Source organism: Phyllostomus discolor, chromosome 12 (assembly GCF_004126475.2).
Source record: "Phyllostomus discolor isolate MPI-MPIP mPhyDis1 chromosome 12, mPhyDis1.pri.v3, whole genome shotgun sequence".
Lineage (NCBI taxonomy): Eukaryota > Metazoa > Chordata > Mammalia > Chiroptera > Phyllostomidae > Phyllostomus > Phyllostomus discolor.
In genome coordinates this window covers 20,299,658-20,322,268 of record NC_040914.2, presented here as the reverse complement: position 1 = coordinate 20,322,268, position 22,611 = coordinate 20,299,658, and the positions used below count along the sequence as shown (strand labels likewise).

Below are 22,611 nucleotides of genomic sequence, written 5' to 3'. Positions count from 1 at the left end.
AGGTCTGGGCTTGTATATCCTCGTCAGGAAAAGTCCAGCCCTCAGGCACGTGGAGTACTGAAACAAAGGGCTGCTGTTGTGTTGAAAGTCCACCTCGTTCCCTATCCTTCTTATACCTGGAGTTTCAACCTTGAGCCTCTAGGATCCTGCAAAGGTGACTGGCTTCCTTCTCAAGGGGCCATCAGACTGAAGTGTTCTCACCATTGTCCTCCTTAATCTTCTATCCAGAAATGTGCTGAAATCTCAAGTTGCTGGAAGCTCTTCTGTTTCTTATGATTACTCTGCTGTCATTAGGAAGTAGCAAGGAAGACAAATGGTGAAGCTGCCACCATGCACTGTAGGCAGTTCTCCATCCTGGCCCTGTGTGGCCTTCCTGCTCCACCCAGTCTTCCCATCTTCGTGTCTTATTCTCCTTTCATTTCTTCACCCTCTCTCAGCTCTCCAATTCAGACAAAGCTTCCCCTTCATGCTTTCAAATTCACAGCCCCCACTGAGTAATCAAATGCCTGGAGCCCACCTGCCCCTGACCCCCACAAGCTAGGGGTATGAAGAGCCCAGAAGTTAAGGTTATACATGGAAGAGGTTAAAAACAGGGGGTGCGGGGAGGCTACAAAGGGATTAAGGGCCTTTACAGAGCTCCTCCTCTCCCACTTTCAACAGCTCTGGTGTGCTGGGGCATCCCTAGCTTGAGGCCACAGAGCTGGAGCAGGCATGCCCTGGAACACAGACCAAAGCAGGGCGAACAAGTCAGAAGGCAAACTTCCAGCGAAGACATTAAGAGCAGTGAAGAAACCAAAGTGCCCATTAACAGGAAATTAATTTTATTTTTAAATCCAAGGAACCAGAACAAATGAGACTCCTACCCTTGGCTGGCAAAACTTAGGTGGTAACCAAGGAGGCTGGGGGTAGAGGATGACAGCAAGGGGTGGGTAGGAACACGTCCAAATAGATGAGGCCTCCTCACTCAGGTGCAGCCTCCATCAAATACCCGTTCTCTGGAGCAAGATATCCGTCGCCTCCCTCAGACTCCATGTATATGTCTCGGCTGTCATTGCCGAGACCCTCCAGCCCGTTGTCCTGGCCACCCCCACCCCCACCTCGAGCCTCATCCCTGCCTCGTTCACCACCCCGCTCCCCACGCTTGTGCTCGCGATCCCTGTCTCGGTCTCGGTCCCGGCGCCGATCCCGCTCACTCCGGTGGCTGCGACGTCGTTCCCGATCACGATCCCGGCCCTTCTCCTCTGAGCCATCAGGGCCATCTGGACCCAGCTCCCCAGGAGGCCCATCGTCAGGAGGTGCATCACCAGCCTCAGAGGGCTCTGCCATGTCACCGCCACCACCTCCGCCACCACGCAGCTCCTCCTTGCGTTCCCGTTCCCGTCGAGCCCGCTCACGACTTCGGCTGCTTCGCCGCTTCCGTTCCCGGTCCTTGTCCTTGCTACGTTCCCTGGATCGTCGCCGCTCATCCTTGTCTCGACTCCGCGAGCGCCGCCGCCGGTCCCGAGAGCGGGAGCGTCGCCGTTCTCGCTCCTTGTCTCGCTCGCGGCTTCTCTCCCTGCGCTCCCGCTCTCGGTCCCGATCCCGGTCCCTGTGTGGAAGCGGGGAGGGGCCCGGCCTGGATGAGGTGGGCAGATGTGTGTGGCTGGGCTCCCCCACGTGACCACCCCCTTCCCAGGAAACCACTGCCTAATCTTACCTCTCATCATAGCGGGAGGTATCGTCCCGGCCAGAATGCCGGATATTCACGTCAGCCCCACCTCTTCTGGTACCACCAAGGCCACCTCCTGGAGGTGGGGCAGAGGAACAAAGGGTCATCCTGTGCAGGGATGAGGGATAGAAAACAAGCAGCATCGAAAAGCAAAGGGAAGGATGCCCTTCCTGCTGGTGTCTATGGGGCCCAAGTACTATGAGGACATTCTGCCAGCATGCTCTTAACGTGACAACACACTTCACAGAGATCAGATGATTTCTGCAAAGTGCTAGCTGGGAACCGCCTGGAATCAGGCTCCCGAGGTCACGCCCCTAACCAGTGTGTACTGCACACAGCCTCCCTCCAACCTTGTTCTCATGCACACCTGAAGCCACAGTGATCTAGCCAGTTGAAAACATGATCTGCCTCAAAGCCTCCCCGCTGCTGACAGCCCAAACTCCCTGTGCAGTGGCTGCGAGCACCTGCAGGAGCAGGCCCCTCCCACTCTTCCACGGCAAGGGCTCCAGATCATCATGTTCAAGGCATTCTGTCCATCTCCTCATACTCTCCGTGCCCTTCCTTGTCTCACTGACTCCTGCTCACCCATCCCATGTTAGCCCAAACATCACTTCCTCAGGCAGCCAGCCAGCCCTGACCCAGCAGGTGAAGCCGTTCTTCACTATACACTCAGACCATATGCCAACATGCAGTTCCTTCTTGGAGCTCCAACTGCGGTTTCAAACTCTGCATGTACGTGTGTGAGTTCATTAATACCTTCCTCTCCTGGCAGCCGGTAATGCTGCAGGAGAGCCAGGCCTGTACAGCTTTGTGTGCTGTGGCCAGCACGGGCACAGCACCCAGGACATTACGTGCATGTGCAGGAGCCAGCTGACTGACAGGACAACCCTGAGGGGCAGCGGGCAGTCCTGTTCTTCAAATGGGGAAACAGACTCAGACAGAGCCACTTGCCCACGGTGACATGGCAAGGAAGGTGCAGGGCTGGGACGTGACTCCCAACTGACTCCATGCACTCTTCTGTACCTCGCTGCCTGGAAGAAAACGTCAGTGAGCCGGGCTGGCGCTTGACAGGAGGCATGACTCAGCAGAGAGGGCGAAAAAAGGAAAGAGGCTGCTTGGCTATCAGAGATACTCAAATAGACACAGGCAACTGACAGGCACCTGGTAAGTTACAGGTATGGGGTACAATAGGCTAGTTGGGTTTTTTGTTTTCATTTTCAGGTCCCGACCCAGCAGTGTATCAATCATCAATTTGACGAGTTGCAACCAGTATATTAAAAAAACCAATAAATCAACAGAATACAGTACATAACACTAGTATGCACTGCCTATACAAAAGAGAATTACTGTTTCATAAAACTCATTTGGATGGTATGCGTGTTTATGTGTCCAGTGAGTCAGGATATAGTGGGTATCACCATTAGAAAGTCTGAATGCCAACCAAACTAGAAGATTCTGGGATCCCAGGATTCCACGACAAGAGACAATAGCAGGCTCTGAAGAATCTACAACACCCAGAGAAGCCAGAGGGCAAGGAAGAACCTGCCTCTCAAGTCCAGAGACTCAGCAGATGAGTGTGGGGTCTACCCAGCTCAGGCAAGTCACGAGTGCCAACAGCAGGCTGGAGGGGCAAGAACAAGAGCAGAAGGCACAGGACCCACTTGGGGCGTCTGCCCAGAGAAGGCCACCTTCTCTAAGAGCTGTTGCTCACCCTCACAAGAGTCAGTCTTCAACAGTCATGTTTGGATGGCAGGACCTCAGCTCCAGGTCCAGGCTCAGTGCTGAGCCAATCAGACCCACCCACCCCAAAGCATGGCAATCCACTCAGGACCGTATGTAAAGTGGCCAGTTGGTGAATACCACACTGGGTCAATGCGGGGAGACACAGAGAAGCCCAGTCTGCGCAGACAGCGGACAAGGCAGAAGCGAGCTGTACAAGTGCCACAGGCAGCTCTTGAGAGCTTTAGGGTCCAGCTACCAGATCCTCCCAAGGGCCACTGGCATCATGTGTCTGGGCTCCAAAAGACACTCCTATACTGACAAGGCCCCTCTGTACTTTAGGAAGCTCAAATGTACTTCTGATATTTGCAAACAAACTGACCTTGACTGATACGGTGAATGACAATTACAGGCAGTGAGGGGGACTAAATGCAGGAGGCTCCGAGGGCAGCTCTGTGTGCCTTGCTCTGCACTAGAGGAGCCTTGCACACAGCACAGCTGGTGGTCCAATAGCCGTTCTCGGTATCAATGAATAAACAAATCAACAAGCAAGTGCAGAGAGTATGTGGCTAAAAAGTGACATTTACTAGGCTCACCCGTGTCACTTGCCAACCTGGGCATCTGATGCTGAGCTCAGTGAACTCTGAGATTATTCCTCCTTTCCAGGGTGGAAAAATTAAGAAAGGAAGAGGGAAGAGCCAGCCATCGGCTGGTAAACAGTAAGCTGGCATCTGGTCCCAGACTGACCTCTCCAGGCTAGTGCTCCTGTTCCTACTGGGGAACCCAGAATGAGAAGACAGACACCAGCCATATGACGGTCATGAAAGGAGGATGAGCCAGAGAGGGAGAAAAATGGGAGCAGCTGCAGGGCAGCGAGGAGAGGGGGAGAAGACAGAAAGCAGAAGTAGATGCAGAAGGATGCGGGGAGAACAAAGCCACCATGCACAGAACGCAGAGCCCGGTGCGGGCAGGATGCACTCACCTAGTCGCCGGGGCCTCCAGCCCTTCACGGTTCGGCCCCTCTCCACATCCACAAGGACTCTCCTGCCATCAATCTTCTTGCCATCTGCGTGCTTGTAAGCGGCTGCAACAGATGTGGGGAGGGGGGAGGGGAGGAATCCCCAGAGGGTCCTCTAGTCAGGACAGGGCCCAGCTCCGCAGCAGCCGCATCCCCATCCACCCTGTCAAGGTACTCACTCTCGCACACGCACGCCCACCAGACAGCCAGGCAACTGACAGCCAGACCGACCCTCTCCCAAACCAGGGAGGGGCCTGCTCCGTCCTAGCACCGGCTCCCTCATCAACCCCCAATCACCATTGGGGGCAAGACCATGCCCAATTGCCACCCCTTGGGCTCCCAGGCCCTTCCTACTCCAGAATGACAGAGCAGCCCCCTCCCGCCAAGGCGGCCGAAGTCGCTGCAAAGAAACCGAGGTTAACTTAAGGCTGGACTCTGCTGTGGTGGAGGGCTCCTCCACAACCCCAGGCATGCACCCTAGCGCATCACGCTGGGGAGGAGGCCCCGCTGGGTGGCTCCGCACCCCCGTTCACACCAATCTTTTGTTTTTGTTTTATTTTTGTGTGTGTGTGGGGGTGAGTAAGGAGGGAACAGACATCAGAACAGAAAATGAACCAGAAGGGATGGGAGTAATCTTTAGGATGGCAGGGAGCAGTAGGGCAAGTTATGATGCTCCCGGGGGGCCTGGAGAGGCCCCGTACAAAAGGTGGGGAAGAGGGAAAGTGGAGGGAGGCGTGGGAGACGTGCGGTGCTACTGAACACTCCTGCCTTACCTGAGACGACTGACTCTGCCACCCAACCCCGGGCTCCACCCCATCTCTCCCTCCACACCCCCAGCTCAACACGCGCTGGGTGGCCAACCCCAGCCTGAGCCCCTCAGGAAGGATGGGGAGTAGAGGGGGAGATGCAGGCAGGCATGATCCCGCTCTCTGACAGGGCACAGCAAAGGGCAGGCCCAGTCCCCTGGCCTGTCTTACACGGGGGCTTTAGGGAAGGCCAAAAAAGTCCATTTCCCACCCTCAGCCCTGGCCTAGGGGGTTGTCCTCAACCAACCACAATACCCTGCCCCGCCCCAGCCCGCTCCCCCCCAAATAACAACCAGAGGAAGAGAAAAAGGTGCCATTTACCGATGCCGGCCTTGCGGGTGTCCAAACCGAGCGGGATGGGGGGGGCTCGGCAACTCCTGGGGGCCTGGCGAGGAGGCGGGCTTCCCGGGGGGGGACACGGGACCGCTTACCTGGAGCCCCCAAGCTTACCTGAGCACGCGCACCAACCCCCCACCCACCACCATGGGGTGAGCTAAAGCTACAGGGCAGGGAAATGGGGGAGGTTCTAGGGAACCACAGAAAGGGAGAACCACATCTCCTGCACCACCTGAAGACAGGCAGAGGGAAGTGGTGGACCCCAAAGAAACCTCAAGGAGGCCTCAAAGGGGGGGACACAAAGATTAACACCAAGTCTGGGAGCTGAAAAGCCCTGGGCCCATGTTGCTTAAATTTACAGAGAAGGCTGGGGAGGCCTTGGCACACCTGTCCACCCTCACCATTTCCCTGTTAAGTCCATTCGGGACGAGGCACACGCCCCGCCCCCCTCGGCACAAGGAATGACTTTTCCACCTCGAACTCCACACTCCCTCCCACCACCTACTTCAGCCCAAAGGCTGGCACACAAGGGACAGCCTCGGGGGTCCAGGAGATGGAGTGCTGCCCGTGACCTCAGGAGGGGCCACTTGGCCCCCGAGCCCAGAGGAAGGTATTCAGGGAAGGAATTTTACGGACCGGGAAGTCAAGCAAAGGAGCCCTGCTCTGGTTCATTACCCCAAACCCCAGAAGAGGCCCAACCCCAGAGTAACAGCAAGGAAAACGTGTAACGTGTGTACTTCTAGGCTTCTCTCTCTCTCTCTCTCTCCTAGGTCTCTAGAGAGTGGAAGGGTCTGAAGTAAAATCTGCAACACCTTCAGCTGTTCACGGCCTGTCACTCGAGTCCTCCCACTCCCCAATCCCTATTTCCATGCACTCTGGAGAGTGGCTGGGCACCACAGCCCTTTGAGAGGCCTCAGCCATAAGGAAGACAGAAATGGGGCAGAGCACCCCAAATCTAGCAACTGAAAAGAGTTTCCAGGGCCACCGCAGTGACAGCCCCGCAGAAGGCATGGGGGCAGGGAGCAAAGGGCTGCAGGGTTCCACAGGGAGCCCTGGCCATTGTGCACCCCCTCTTCAGCATTCCCACCACCTCACCACTAATGTCATGAAGCCAGGTCAGTCGGCGGTTGGATGGAGCCCGACTAGAGGGACCAGCTGCCTTTCCCATCAGGATTCATCCTTCCCCTCCGGGGATCAGCAAGATTAGCGGAGAACATATGGGTCAGGAGGGACAGAGGGCACCCAAACAAGGAAAAGGTTCTGGGTGCGGGGAGACTGAAGGGGTGTCTGGGGATGGGAGAAGGGACACCTCGCTGCTCCTGAGCTGCCTGGCTAAGCTGGGCTGGTGTGCAGTGCTGAGTGATCTTACCCATGATACAAACCCTTATACCAACCATACACTGAGGTGTTGTAAGGGGAGCGTAAGCATCAGCTGCAAGCCAGCTGCGTGGTGGCTGCAGTGACAATAAGAACAGTCAATTAATATGGCGGCCCCTGGACACGCCGCAGCCATGCCCGCCCCCACCCACCCATCCCTGCCCATGTGGACGCCGCCGCAGCTTTAAAGGGGGCTTTGGAGTTGTGGGCACAGGCGCTGAACACGCCTACCAGCCCACTGCCAGCTGAGAAACAGGGTGGGGGGCCAGGGGTGGGGAGGTGAAGGGTTGGGTGGGCCCAGCCCCAGCTCTGCTGGAGGGAAGAGGAGGCTGGTTCAAAGGCCAGTCCTCATCCCAACCTGGCTGCCCCCAACTCCAGTGGGGGAAACGGGGAAAGGCTCCCCCAAACTCCGACCCCTCCCCCCACCTCCAGCTGACCCCAGCCCCCACCCTGTTCCCTCCTTGCCCCGAGGTCCAACGTGTGACACTTACCTCCCCGGGTTCACACACACACACACACACGTTGTGGGGAATTTTGGTTTTTGTTTTTTAAAAAACACGTATATAAAAAAAAAAAGATATATCAGAAACACAGGGAGGAGAAGAGACATTGCTAATGTCAGGTTTGGCAGGATGGGAAGTGGGGACAGACAACGGGAAGGGGCCAGGGCAGCAGAGAGAGGGTCAGAGGGCCAGGCTCAGGTGGGAGGTACTCACAATGCATATCTCGCTCATGTTCATACTCGATGAAGGCGTAGCCTCGGGGTTTCCCTGACCGCTTACTGTACACCATGTGTATCTGGGGGGTGGGCCACGGGGCAGGGTTAGCTCTGGCACAGGAGCTAACTCACCCCATCAATCACACAGCCCGGGTGCCAGGCCCTGGGTTGGGTTACACCCGAGAGAGATGCCTCAGACCCTGTCTCTATCCTGCAAGAGCCCAGAGTGACTGATACACTACTGGCGCTGGGCCTAGCAATGTATGTGCATAGTATCCTCAAGCCCTCACTACTGCCCTGAGTATTCACATGATTTGTAAACAAATGAATGAGTATCAGTTAAATATAAAGCCTGCCTCTGACACTAGAGTCAGACAGCAAGTATTTCCAGCTCAGAGAACTCTGCCTTACAGCAACGGCAGCCACCGACGACAGCAAACATAAGGGCCTGGCTGGATATCAGTAAGATGTTTTTACAAATGTCAGTCTATAGTGTGTCCACCCCCAATCTAAAGCAACAAGCAGTCGTCACTACTCAAATTTTCTCCTGCTCCCCAAAGTTGGCCCTGTGGGCTGAGGCACTGTGTCCAAGGGGCTGGGAGCTACCCTTCTCCCTCCCTCCACTTTCCCCACTTCAGATACCCCGGCCCTAGTCCACTCACTCTTTTGATGGGTCCATACACTTCAAACTCTCTCCGGAGCTTGGATTCTGTTGTATCGTAGTTCTACAAACAGAGAGATACAGGGTTAAGTAGGAGAAGTGAGCTGTCTCAAAGCTGTCCCCTCAGAACATCCTGGGACCCAGCCTACCACCCTCTGCCCTATACCCAAGCCCTCAGCAGCTCAGGCCCCAGACCCCTCTGGGGCTCCAGGACTTCGGACTCACCACTCTAGCCACAAAGAGAGTCTTGAAGGCATCACCCTGAGCATTGGGATCATTGTGAGGGTCCCCTGTGCAGGGAGAAGAGAATTTCTAAGTATGAGGTATCAACAGTCTCACATCACAAGACAGATACAGACAGACAGGCAGAGGCCCATTACAAGGAAGAAAACTGTTGGTGACCTTGGCATGTCCCTGACCCTGGTTTCCCTGAAGCATAGCAGCCTTTATCCAAGTGGCTGATTTAGGCTGATATGAGTAGGGGACAAGGCTGACTTCAGGCTGACAGGATGGGTGCTGGCCTGCCACTTCGAACCTACACATCTGAAGGCCCCATCCCTCCCAGCTGCGAGGAACTAAACTTGACTGGACATCTCTGAAGAGGCAGCCTGATCCAGGAGGGCTGAGCTTCCTCCCTAGCTGAAAGGGCCACACTGCCACCCACTGGCACAGCCCAAAACTGCAGCCCATAGGGAAACCTGAGATCCAGGAGGGGGAGCTTAGCAGAATTCAAGCCCTGGGATCTCAGGGAAGAACCCCAGGCTGCAACTACTGAAGCTCACGAGGCCAATCAGATTTTTACCCTCAGCGTTGCTACCACAAGCCCACTGAGGAATAACCACCTCCACAGAGAAGAGCCAGATTCTATTACAAAACCAATTGCAGAGGGGATGCTGATGGGTTAAGCCTGGGAAGAAATCCTTTTCACCCAGAATGTTGGCCCCGGCACATACAATGGCCCCACTCCTGCCAGGGCCCCAGAGCACCCCACCCACTGCACAGAGAAGGCGGTTCTTCTACAATACAGGGTACTCGCCATATTCTAGGAGAACATAAAGAGGAATGATATTAATGGTGAACACATAATACAGGATGCTGTGCTGGAGACTGAGAATTATGCACTATTGCTTTACAAATGGAAACAAAGAGGATGCTGAGGCACGGAAGAGGGGTGTGCAGGAGGAGTGTGTTGACTTTACAACCCAGGCGCTCCGGCAGGCTCCTGTGCTGAACCCCAAGGCACTAGCTTCTCAGGATGGTAGTTTGGGGGTTTTGCAAGAAGCCAAAGAAACAAAGATCTGCTTTCTCTGAGAGGGTTTGGCTGCAAACACAAACTAAATCCCAAATAATTTTAGGGGATTTCTTAAAAGGCACAAAACAGCCTAAATCGAATGACTGACTACCTGGAAACTGATGGTACAACTCCATCTCTGCGCCTACCAAACCACACCCTCCGGGCTGTAATTTCCCATCCGCAGGTCTCTCAGCCTGCACAGGATCGATTTTGCCCCTTCACCCAACAGGTGTTTGTTAAGCACTTGCATGTGCCTCAAGCTGTCCTAGGTTCCAGGATCCAACAGCGACCAAGACAAAAAGCTCCCTGTGCTCTCACAGCTCATGACACTAATGGAAGGAGGCTGGTGGTGAACACGGAAAGTAGAAAATGTCTAGTTCTAACAGATGATGACAGAGAGATGAAGGGTTTTCATGAGACGGTCAGGAAAGCCCTCAGATGACAACATCTGACCCAAGGGAGGGTGTTAGCGCAGCAGCAGGAAATACACCTGCCAACACCAGGCAGTAAGTGGTCTAGCAGGTCATGACAGGAACGCTTCCACAGGACCACTGATCACTGCCTGTGATCAGTATATGAAGGCCAAACAGCAGACGGCCAAGCTTCCTGACTGGCGGCCAGGAAGAGGGAACCACCCAGGCACACTGCATCAGCCTGTAATTCTAGCTCCCCCAAGGGGCCCAGAGTAGAACTAACAGTAAAAGCTAGCACAGCTGAGCCAACAGCATGCACGCTACTGAAGAAAGAACACCTCAGCTGAAAGAAGGTGGCCAAGAAGCTGGCCAGCAGTCTCCCCAATCAGCATGCACACGGGCATGCGCCCACCCGCCCACTGAACTCCATTCTGCAGGCAACCCTCCCTGTGGGAAACCCTTTGTGATAGGGACTATTAGGTAGCAGCCCAGAGCAGGGGCTCAAAGAACTGGACTGTGGAGATGAAACCTCATCGGACTTTCAGATGGCAGAGAAAGTAGCTCAGGCCTCCGACTCTCGGAACGCACAGCCCTGACAAGCCTCCATTTTCTTCAGTTTAAAACCGGAAGTAATAACCCCTGTTGCCCGTGGAAGCTGTAAGAAAGCAGTAACACGATGCACGACAGGTGCTCAGCAAGGTCCCCGCACACAGCAGCTGGAACTGTGAAGAGGCACGGCAAGCCTCTGGAGCTGGGGACAGACATTCTCAGGGGGCAGAGAAGCCCTACTGCACTTGGCCCATTCTCCTCTTTTCTACCCTGGAGGATTGCGAACACTAGAGGAGGCAGAGAACAGCACATTGAACCTTTATGAACCAGCTTCAATTATCCTCACACAGCTACACTTATTTTAGCTCTACCCCCCACCTCACCCCACCATGGTGTTTTAAAATGGTTTTTATTTATTTACTTTTAGACAGAGAAGGGAGAGAGAAAGAGAGAGAGAAACATCAGTGGGCAGTTGTCTCTCACGCACCCCCTACTGGGGACCTAGCCCACAACCCAGGCATGTGCCCTGACTGGGAATCGAACTGGCAACCCTTTGGTTCACAGGCCAGCATTCAATCCACTGAGCCACACCAGCCAGGGTTTCACTAGAGTATTTTAAATCAAACCCCAGATATATCACTTTAGTTTCCAATAAAGACTTTTTTAAAAGTCATAACCACAGTACTGTTAGTACATCGTCAAAAGTTGACATTAATTCCTTAACCTAAAACCCCCTGTCCAGTCCTCAACTGTTTCAAAACTCACGTTTATGTTGGCTCATAAACATGAGTTTTAAGTTAGCTCATTTATATCAGGATTCAAAGAAGTTTCACACTTATTTGGTTGATATGCCTTTTGAAACTTTAATCCATATGGCCACTCCGTGCCCGTGCCCCTTCCTTGTCATTTATTTATTAAAGAAACTGCAGCCCTGGCTGGTGTGGTTCAGTGGATAGAGTGCCAGGAATGCAAAATGACAGGTTGCTAGTTCGATTCCCAGTCAAGCACCTGCCTGGGTCGCAGGCCAGGTCCCCAGTTGGGGATAGGCAAGAAGCAACTAACCAATCTTTCTCTTGCATATCAATATTTCTCTCCCTCTCTGTCTCTCTCCCTCCCCTTCTCTCTAAAAATAAGAATCTTTAAAAAGAAAAAGGAAAAGAAACTGGATTACAAGTTTATCCTATACAATTTCCCACATTCTGAATTTGGCTAATTGCACTTTCACAGCATCCTTCAGCATGCCAGGATCCCATGTTTAAAGTGTTGAAAACAACTTCCAAGGAGAGAAGTGATTTATTTAAGGTCAGATGGCTGTAAGTGGCAGAGACAGGATTAAAACTCACATGGGTCAGCCAGCCAGGCCTATGCCCTAGCAGGAGACCCAAAAGACTCCCAAGTTAGCTGCTGCCAACGCTTCTGTGCACCGCGCCCTATACGAGCTGGGGCACAATGAGGGGCAGATCCCACCCAATCCCTGCCTTCTTGGAGCACCTGTGAGGCGAAAGTGTAGAGATGGTTATTTATCAGTGAATCCCTCTGCAGACAAAGTGACCAACTTGCATCAGGACTCGGAGCGTTTAGCATCCAAGGTGGGGGGAAGAGGAGTTTGCTCTAACAAAGGGCCATCTGAGGTTGTGAAATCCAGTTAATGACTATTATCTATTATCTACCAGTCCCCATGCTCCCAATTCTAGTACCTGGAAGGGATGGCACACCCCAGCCCAAGGGTCAGGGAGCTCAGGTGGAGCCAGAGCTACCTCTCCAGCCGGGACCTCACTGCCTTTGCCTGTGAGGCCCAGCTGGGCTGCAGCAGTCCCGCCAAGGACACTCCCCTACAGTGTGGAGCCCCAGGTCCCACACTGCCAGCCCTTACTCCACACTCTCCCGCTTCAGTGTTCAAAGCAAACATAGTGCTTGACAAAAGGTGGGGACTAAAAAGTGAACCGACAACCCCACTTTCCCAAAATAGGGTCCTGGGGTTGATGTGGAGGAGAGAAACATGTAAGGGTTTGAAGGAGAAGAGATGTGGGAAGAGCGGAGACTTACACATTTTGAGCTCTGTCTCCACTTCCTGCTGTCGCCGCTCAATCTTTTCCCGCCTCTGTCAGGAGAAAGGTAGACAATTAAATACGGATAGAAGAGCCCTGATATCAAGGAACACCCCAGAGAAAGAGGCAAAAAAGACTAAGACCACAAGGCAAAAATCACATACCTTCCTCTCCATGCGTTCCTCCCGAGTTTCGGCTCGTGTTGGGGGAGGGGCATCTCGAGGGTCCTAGGAACAAGAAGAGAGGTGACAGGGTGGGAGGGACTGGGGGAAATGGCAAGGGACACCCATCCAGAAAATAATAAGCATCTCAGCCACGCAGTCCCCCCTCCCCCACCACACACACACAAGCAGGCAAACAAGGGCAGTTCCCAGACCAGTGAATGCGGGGGGGAGGGGAGCAGATTAAAGCCTGGCTCACGGACCAGCGCCATCAGCAAACTGTCACTGCTTTGTGACAGGAGGAACACAGAAATCAGGAATAAGTTGTATTCAGAAACGTCAGAGCAATCCAACAGGGGACTTTCTATACCTACAGAACCTAATAATAGAAATCTGTATCTTCTATTTCGTACCCTTTCTTTAAAAATGCAAGAAAATTTAAAATAATTCTTTTGGCCCTGGCTGGGTGGCTCAGTTGGTTGGAGCATCATGCCATATACCCAAAACGTTGCGGGTTCAACTCCAGTCAGGGTGCATAAAGGAAGCAACAAATTGATGCTTCTGTCTTTTTCTGTCTCTCTCTCTCTCCTTTTTCCTCTCTCTCTAAAAAGATCAATAAACATGTCCTCGGGTGAGGATTTAAAAAACAATAATTCTTTTGTGCTTATCAAAAGCATCAACCTGCAATGGATCTTTCCTTTACCAGAGATGGAAATCTGGACCAAGCCTGAAGCAAAAGGACCGACACTGCAGCACTCAGAGACAGATAACTGGACAAGCCCAGGGGGCCTCACCAACCACTCATTAAACAGTAACTGGCACACGGCCATATCACCAAAGGGTGCCACTGGCCTGCAGCCATTACATTAGTTTAACTGGCTAATAACATTCCCCAAGTGCCAGTTCACCAAGGGTGGCAAATCCTACAACAGAGCCCATCTTCTGGTATCTCCCCAACTAACGTAAGCTCTGCAGCTTTCTCCTCTCCTGCTGCCTTTTCCTCTTCCATGCCTGAACTTCCCTCTTTCATCTTCTGACTGCGTGCCAGCACCTCTCAGGCAGGCTCTGATGCCCCTGAAGAGGTGGATGTTGTTAGCCTGAATTTACAAATGAAAACAAGTGAGGCTCAGGGACCTATGCTGTATATTCGTGTTCATCCCGAAGGCGCAGAGCTGCTATTCTGAAGCCCGTGGTCTCAACTACCCCATTGCACGGTGCTAACCCCTTATGAACATCACCCTATTAGTGTCAAAAATGGCAAATACAATAACAAACGTCTATATTTGGAGATTACTAATCCCCACATCATACACTTTGTAGTTAATACCCCATCAACATTCTGAGCAAAATAATTTTATCCCTTTGCTAAAAGTGAAAAAACAAACAAAAACAACCGCATGAAGAGTATACACCATTTGTCCAAGGTCACAAAGCTGATAAACGAAGTGGGTGTGCCAAGAACCACCTGACTGCAGAGCCTGAACACTCAACTGCTAGTTACTGAATGTTCACAAAAACCCTACAAGGGATATATTTTCAACCCCATTAAGAAAGGGAAACCCAGGATCAGAAAGAATAAATCACCTGCTTAAATCACAAAGCCAGAAAACGGCCAGAGACTGGACTACCAAATCCAGGACCACTGCCCCCAACCTGCAGAACCCAAACCAGTAAACTCACCTCAAACTCTCGGATGTAGGGCGCGATGCCACAGTAAGGTTGATTGTGGTGTTTTTCATGGGGCAATTTCTCCAGGGGTGGCAGATATGGGATGGGGTCACGGGGAGCAAAAAGGGCCAGAAGGTTGGGAGGCAGGAACTGAGTCATCTTGCCAAGTCTGAGAGCAAAAGCGAACCAGCTTTATGTTAGCTTACGCCACTAGAGATCAAACCCCTACAATCCCCTGACTCCCAAGAAAAGAGGGTAATAGGGGCACGGCCTTAGTATTAAAAGTTTCTGTAAGGGCACAGAGTGATCCTATGTCAAAGAAAAGCTGCAAATCTGAATGAGAAAGCAAGTTCTTGGGAGAGAGCTGTGGGCGGGACGACAAGGCCTGTAAAAGAAACGAAAACTGAAAAAGGGTTTCTGAGTAGTTAAGTCTCAGAATCCTGAGCAAAATAGCTGTGGGGCTGAGATGTTCCCTGGAGGTTTATGGGGGGAATCAAGGAAGCTGGCGAGGGCGGTCTACAGCAGTGGCGGCTGGTGGTCTCATACGCAGGAGAACAAGGCAAAGGTCGCAGGAAGTGCTGCGATGAGTCGGAGAGGGTCATCATTAGCAAAACCCTCAAGCCAGAGGCTTGTGGGTAATAGATCTAGGCCCCCCAAAGGCGAAAGGAATTATGGGTAAGGGTCTAGGACGCAGCGGAGAGGGGAAGAAAAAGGCAACACACCGCAAGGGCCTGTGGGTAAGGGACAGCGGGAGGGCTTTAGGAAGAGGGCGTAAGTACCCAAAGGACTCTGGGTAAGGGGTGCAGAAAGGTGCTGTGGCTGCGGCGGTGGCGCGGAAAGCGGCCCGGCCGCGGGGACGATACCGGGGCCCATCGCCGCGGCTTCTCGGTAGCAGCCCCGCACCCGGTAAGGCCACTCAGTCACACTCACCCGCCGCGCGGCACCCTCCTCGACCTGGAGACGGTCCGGGGACTCGCGGCGGCTGCGACGGCCCCTCAGCAGCAGGGACTATTGCTCTGGCTTCGACTCCAGCGGCGTTCACGTCCGTGTGCCTTCGTCGCCCGCCCAGCGCGCGCACCAGGCCGCTGCTGAGGAGCCCGCGCGGCCACGGCTCACGACAGTAGCAAGAGGTGGAACCGGTCTCAAATCCCTCCGCCGCCACACTGCGCACGCGCCGCGCTAGCCGAGAACTACCGACACACCGGGACCCGGTGCCGACGTGAACAGTGCGCAAGCGCGAGGGCACTGCCCCGCCTTCGGACTCCTTAAAATCCTTTGCTGCGGCCGATTAGATTCCGCAGTGCGCACGCGCGCTCCATGACGAGCATTGCCCCCTTCACCTCGCGATTTGGACTCCAACCGCTTCGGTTCGCGAGACTCTTCTGGATGCTCCGCCCCATTCCCCAAACACACTTCCCGGATCTTTCGCGCATGCTTGTATCAAGTAGTTCGATGTACCCCTCCGCCTTCTGGCAAAGAGTCCCTATGTGAATAGTGGAGTAACTTTGATGTCTCACATATTAAATCGATAACTGTTCCCTGAGTACATGACGTATGCTAGGCACTATTTGGGCTCTGGGAATATAGCATGTGACTAAAGCAAAGACTTTTCCTTATTAGAGCTTACATCGTATGGCAGAGAAATAAAGGCATTTAAAATAATAAATATAATTTCCGATAGTGGCCTGCATGTTAAAGAAAAGTAGAGCAGAGTAAGGGCATAGGCAGTGAAGGCGGGACTATTTTATTTTGTTAAAGATTTTATTTATTTTTATGGGGAGGGAAAAAGAAATTAAGAGGAACATCAATGTGTGGTTGCCTCTCCAGCGCCCCCCACTGGGGACCTGGCCCCCGACATAGGCATGTGTCCTGACTGGGAATGGATCCCATACCTTTTTGGTTTGCAGGCGGACACTCAATCCACTGGGCCACACCAGCCAGGGCTGGGACTATTTTAGAAAGGGGGTTAGTGGAAATCTTTTTTGAAGAGGTGACATTTGAACAAAGAGCTGGGCAGGGTTAACAGCAGGTGCAAAGGTCCTGATTTAGGACAGTGGCAAGAATCCCACTTTAGCCAAGAAATCAGAGATCATGGCTAGCAGCCATGTTATTTAGGGCCCTGTAGTCCCGGAGAGAGTTAATTTTTTTTTTTAACGAGGAGTGTTTTGAAAAAAAATTTTATGTATTGAGAGAAACATCGATTTGTTCCACTTATTGAAGCATTCATTGGTTGATTCTTGTATGTTCCCTGACCGGGAATCCAACCTGCAATGCTGGTATATGAGGATGACATTCTAACCAGCTGAGCTACCTGGTCAAGGCAGGAGTTAAATGTTGTATTTTAACTTTCATGCGTAGATTCACTTGCCTATTTAATAATACTTATACACACCCGACTGGTGTAGCTCAGTTGATTGAGCGTTGGCCTCTGAGCCAAAGTGTTGCTGGTTCAATTCCCAGCTGGGGCACATGCTTGGGTTCTGGGACAGGTTCCTGGTGGGGGCCATGCAAAAGGCAACCACACATTGATGTTTCTCTTCCTCTCTTTCTCTGTCCCTTCCCCTCTCTCTAATAAATAAAATCTTTATAAAAAATAATACTTACACACTAATAATACCTACAGTAATTATTACAAAATTCAAATGAATATTTTTATGTTTCAAGAAACATATAAGGGCACATACTTTTAAAAACATTTTGACATATTTGCTTTATTTAGCTATGTACTTGGAACTTTGAATTAGTTTTTTTGGGGGGGTGTTTTTTGTAATTCTAAAGATACTGAAAAATAAAAAATGTAAAGAAAATAAAGCCAACCCTGCCTTAATAATGTATATTTTTCTGTACAATTTGAAAGGAAATTGCTGCAGCACTTTACCTCTAAATGCTTCAGCATGTATCTTCTTTTCTTTTTAAGATTTTATTTATTTACTTTTTAGTAAGAGGGTAAAGGAAGGAGAAAGGTTGAGAGAAATATCAATGTGTGGTTGCCTCTCACGCGCCCCCTGCTGGGAACCTGGCCCTCAACCCAGGTATGTGCCCTGACTGGGCTTCAACTGGGCGGCAACCCTTTGGTTCACAGGCCAGCACTCAATCCACTGAGCTACACCCATCAGGGCAGTCTTCTAAGAGTAAAGACATTCTCCTGCCCTGGCTGGTGTAGCTCAGGTGATTGAGCGCAGGCTGTGAACCAAAGGGTTGCTCATTTGATTCCTAGTCAGCACATGCCTGGGATACAGGCCAGGTCCCCAGTGGGGGGGCACGTGAGAGGCAACCACACATTGATGTTTCTCTCCCTCTCTTTCTCCCTCCCTCCCTTTCTCTCTAAAAATAAATAAAATATATATTTTTAAAAAAGGCATTCATCCTGGCTGGCATGGCTCAGTGGATTGAAGGTGGGCTGCAAATCAAAGTGTCACCAGTTCAATTCCTGGTCTAGGGCACATGCCTGGGTTGCAGGCCAGGTCCCCGGTGGGGGCTACGTGAGAGTCAACCACACAGTGATATCTCTCTCTCTCTCTTTCTCCATTCCTTCCCTTCTCTAAAAATAAAATAAGTAAAAATCTTTTGAAAAGACATTCTCCTCAATAACCACAAAATTATTTTAACCCCTCAGAAAGTTTAACCGACTCCTACTCAGATTTTCCCAGTTGCCCCAAGAATATTTTGTTTTAAGTCAAACTAGGAGCTAATCAAGGTTCACACATTGTATTTGGTTGTCTTGTCTCCTTAGTATGTTTTAATTTACAGGCAACACACCTGCACACACTTTTTTCCTCCATGACATTGTTGGTTTTTCCCAGAGTTCAGACCAGCTTCCAGTAGCGTGTCCCCCACTGTACATTTGTGATTGTTCCCTCCTGTTGTTCCATTTGTCCCACACCCGTTTTGCCTTTAAAAGGGACAATACCATGGAGTTCACATTGCATCACATCTGGAGGTGTATAATGTCATACGGTCCCACCATTAGGATGCTGAGTTTGGGCATCCAGTCAAGGACCTAACTGTGAGATCTCTCCTTGTAAAGGTGCATTTTCCCCTTGCTCATCTCAGCCGTGAGACCTTTCCACTGTGCAAACCTTATGTTCCCAACCGTTATTATAGCAGCCACTGCTGGTCCCTGCCTGAACCAAGTGTTACATGGGGGAGAGGGAAGATTTCCTTGGAAATGAAATAGAAAGTAACTCAAGTGTTTTGACCAGGAGAAGGACACACCTAATTTACATGTTTAAAAGGTCACTTCAAAGACCTGGCTGGTGTAGCTCAGTGGATTGAGCGCGGGCTGCAAACCAAAGTGTCGCAGGTTCAATTCCCAGTCAGGGTACATGCCTGAGTTGCAGACCACGGCCCCCAGCAACTGCACATTGATGTTTCTCTCTCTTTCTCCCTCCCTTCCCTCTCTAAAACTAAATAAATAAAATCTTTTTAAAAAAGAAGAACTTTAATCAACTATAAAAAAAAGGTCACTTCAATGGCTATAGACAGAAAAAATTCAGGGGAGGCATGAAGGGGTAACAGGGAGATAAATGGTCAGGGGTCTACAATTTCCAGAGAAGAAATGGTAGCTTGAACCAATACTGTGGCAGTGGGGCAGGAAGCATTGGTGGGATTTGAGATGTATTGTGAAGGTTGAGCTCCCTTATTCGGTTGCAACAGGAGTGTAATCAGAGTATATATTAAAAAGTGAAGTTAAAAATAACTCCTTGTGCCCTGGCTGGTGTAGCTCAATGGATTGAGCATGGGCTGCGAACCAAAGTGTCGCCAGTTCGATTCCCAGTCAGGGCACATGCCTGGGTTGCAGGCCAAGTCCCCACTAGGGGGCACACAAGAAGCAACCACACATTGATGTTTCTCTCCTTTCCTTCCTCTCTCTAAATATAAATAAAAATTAAAAAATAATAACACCTTGAGAGGATCCTGGATTAGATTCTAAGACCCAAAAAAGAACATTCATGGGAAACTGCCACAATTCAAATAAGGTATACAGTATTATTGGTTAATAGTATTATACTGATGTGCTACAGTTATGTAAGAAATTGGCATTGGCAGAAGGTGGTTGAAAGCTATATGGGAGAGCTGTACAATTTTTGCAACATTTCAGTAAGTCCGAAATGATTTCTTTAAAAATATATATATATTTTATTTACTTACTTTTAGAGAGAGGGGAGGGAGATACGTCAATATGTGGTTGCTTTTTGAGCGCCCCCTACTGGGGACCTGGCCCACAACTCAGTCATGTGCCCTGACTGGGAATCAAACCAGCAACCCTCTGGTTAGCAAGCTGGTGCTCAATCCACTGAGCCACATCAGCCAGGGCCCAAAAATGACTTCAAAATAACAAGTTTAAAGGAAACTTTAAAAGGAAGCTAATCTTCCCTTAATAATAAATCTCATACTTAGATTTGTACAACGTGCTGCTGGGTCATTGATGGCACTATTGACATAGAAAGGGGAGACTGGGGGAAGGCTGCGGTCACCGAGAAGTTGTGGCTTGGACATTCTGAGAGGCCTACTGGATGCTCCCGTGGAGCTGAGGGACTGAAGGTTGGGGTATATGGTGATCTCAGAGGAGTTTCGGGCTGGAAACCTAGACCTGGGAGTCACTGGCCTGCAGATGGTCTTGGAAGCCACATGACTGACGAACTCACCTAGGAAGTGAAAGGGCATGTAGAAGGGAAGAAGCCTTGGAGCTGATGTCCAGGGTGCTCCAGCATTTAGAGCTCAGACCAAGCAAGAAAAGTTAGCAAGAGAGATTAAATAGGAAAGAAAACTATGGGAATGGGATGTCCAGAAAGCCAAGAAAGAAAGCACTTCAAAAGAGAGGCAGCCCTGGCCGGGTGTCTCAGTTGGTCGGAGTGTCATCTGGTACACCAAATGGTTATGGGTTCAATCCCTGGTCCGGGCGTGTAGGGGAGAAAACTGATCGATACTTCTTCATGATGTTTCTTCTTTTACAGTGCTGTTTCTCTCTCTCCCTCTCTCTCCCTTCCCCCCCCCCCCCCCCCCCCCCCTTCTCTCTCTTTCAAATCAGGAAATATATCCTTGGGTGAGGATTATTAAAGAGGAGGAAAAGGAGGAGGAGGAGGAGAAAAAGTGTAAAAGGAAGGGGAGGAGGAAGAAGAAGAGGAAGGGGAAAGAGGCAGCAGAGCCCTAGCCAGGTAGCTCAGTTGGTTAGAGCACTGTCCTGTTATGTCAAGGTTGTGAGTTCAATCCCTGATCTGGGCACATAAAAGAAATTGACATTTCTCTCTCTCACTTTCTCAAATCAGCGAAGTTTCTTAAAAAATAAAAATTATTTTAGAAAGGAGGCAGCAGCCCCTGTAAAAGGCAGCGTTCACCGTGTCCCATGCTCCCGAAGAATGCGAAAAGGTAAGGACTGAGGTTTGGCACCCACAGGCCTCAGTGAAGTGGAGACATCAAGTAGGGAAATTCCTTGGAGAAGTTTTGCTACAAAGGGAGCAGAGAGAGATAACAGTAGCAGGATAGGAGAGCAGCGTTGAGGAAGGTTTGTTTTTATTTAATAAGATAGAAAAGATATAAGATAGAAAGTCTTATAACACAACGGCTGATGGCAAAAAGTTAAGCATACACCTATCATACACCCCAGAAAGCCCACGGTTGGTGACTTAGAGACCCAAAAACTCGTGTTCACACAAAAACATGTACAAGGATATTTACATCAGCTTCATTCAAAATCATCACAAGTGAAGTGTGATGTTTAAGCCCATTGTACAGTGAATGGATAAACAAATGGGCACCCAACCATGCCTTGGAATGCTGCCGGGAATTAAGAACAGAACTGATACACACAGTAGGAGTGAATCTTCAACACCTTATGCTGAGTGAAAGAAGCCATATTTGATGGCTACGTACTTACAGTTTCATTTGTTTCCCATTTTGGAAGCAGAACCGAAGGAGAGAAGAGCCAGTAGTTGCCAACAGCTGCAAGGAGGGGCACGGGCTACAAAGGGAAGATGGCAACTTTGCAGAGTGACAGAGCTGTTGTCTACCATATTTTTCAGACGATAAGACACACTTTTTTACCACATTTTTTGCTTCAAAAATTTTTTTCTTATTTTTGTCCTCTAAAACCTGGGTACATCTTATGGTCTGAAAAGTAGACACGCCTGGGTTTTAGAGGAGGGAAATAGGGAAAAAAATTTGAAGCAAAAAATGTGGTAAAAAAGTGCATCTTATAGTTCGAATAATACAGTATTTTGATTGTAGTACACTTACACGACTGTATTCACTTGCCAGGACTCCCAGAAGTGTACACTATAAAGGGTAAATTTTATTGTATGTAAATTAAACCTCGATATACTTGACTGAACAAAACAGATGGTTCCCCCAAATATTCATTAATTACAAGGGGGAAAAATAATAACTTTACAGTGGAGAAACCCAGCAGGCACAACTCTAAGCAAGTGATCAAAGTGAACCCACTTTTTAAAAAATTTTAGTTATTTATTTTTAGAGAGAGGAGAAGGGAGGGAGAGAGGGAGAAAAACACCAATGTGTGGTTGCTTGTCATGTGGCCACCACTGGGGACCTGGCCTGCAACCCAGGCATGTGCCCTGACTGGGAATTGAACCAGCAGCCCTTCAGTTCACAGCCGGTGCTCAATCCACTGAGCCACACCAGTCAGAGCTGAACTCATCTTTGAGAGGACATATCAACCCTGTCCAGTGTGGCTCAGTGGTCTGGGCAATGTCCTACAAACCCAAAGGTCTCCAGGCTCTGCTGAAAGGTCGCCGGTTTGATTCCTGGTCAGGGGACATGCCTGGGTTTCGGCCAGGTCCCCGGTTGGGGGTGTACAAGAGGCAAATGATGATGGATGTATCTCTCGCACATCGACGTTTCTCTCCCTCCCAGTGGGCTTTTGGTTCACAGGCTGGTGCTCAGTCCATGAGCCACACCAGCCAGGGTAATAAAATCTTTAACACACACACACACACACATACACACACACTAAAAGGGTTTTTTTAAAAAAGTCATAGGTTCAATTTCTAATCAGGCACATGTTGGATTGCAGGCCAGGTCCCCAGTAGAGGGCGTGCAAGACAACCAATAGATGTTTCTCTCCCTCTCTTTCTCCCTCCCCTAACCTCGTTCTAAAAATAAGCAAAATTCTAAAA

At 50.6% G+C, this 22,611-nt stretch overlaps 1 protein-coding gene across 2 annotated transcripts; it reads right to left on the bottom strand.

The window, feature by feature from the left end:
- Positions 1-804: 804 nt before the first annotated feature.
- Positions 805-15,636, bottom strand: SNRNP70 (small nuclear ribonucleoprotein U1 subunit 70). 2 transcript variants are annotated; one of them, XM_028529320.2, is made up of 10 exons: positions 15,407-15,636; positions 14,489-14,645; positions 12,812-12,874; positions 12,646-12,700; positions 8,569-8,633; positions 8,345-8,407; positions 7,681-7,762; positions 4,410-4,511; positions 1,697-1,784; positions 805-1,588 (listed from the first exon to the last, which is right to left on the bottom strand). In XM_028529320.2, exons 2-10 carry the CDS (start codon positions 14,633-14,635, stop codon positions 961-963), a joined length of 1,293 nt encoding a protein of 430 aa, XP_028385121.1. In that variant the 5' UTR covers positions 14,636-14,645; positions 15,407-15,636; the 3' UTR covers positions 805-960. The 2 variants fall into 2 exon arrangements, with proteins under 2 accessions (XP_028385121.1, XP_028385120.1); XM_028529319.2 differs by having other exon boundaries at positions 805-1,615; positions 15,407-15,634.
- Between the last annotated feature and the right edge of the window lie 6,975 nt (positions 15,637-22,611).

Excerpts from the sequence above, each read along its gene's own strand:
- SNRNP70 (XM_028529319.2), bottom strand. The coding sequence starts at position 14,635 with ATGACTCAGTTCCTGCCTCCCAACCTTCTGGCCCTTTTTGCTCCCCGT. Across the intron at positions 12,875-14,488 it reads CCTACATCCGAGAGTTTGAG|GACCCTCGAGATGCCCCTCC; the intron begins GTGAGTTTACTG and ends TCTTGTTCCTAG. Across the intron at positions 8,408-8,568 it reads CTCTCTTTGTGGCTAGAGTG|AACTACGATACAACAGAATC; the intron begins GTGAGTCCGAAG and ends CTCTGTTTGTAG.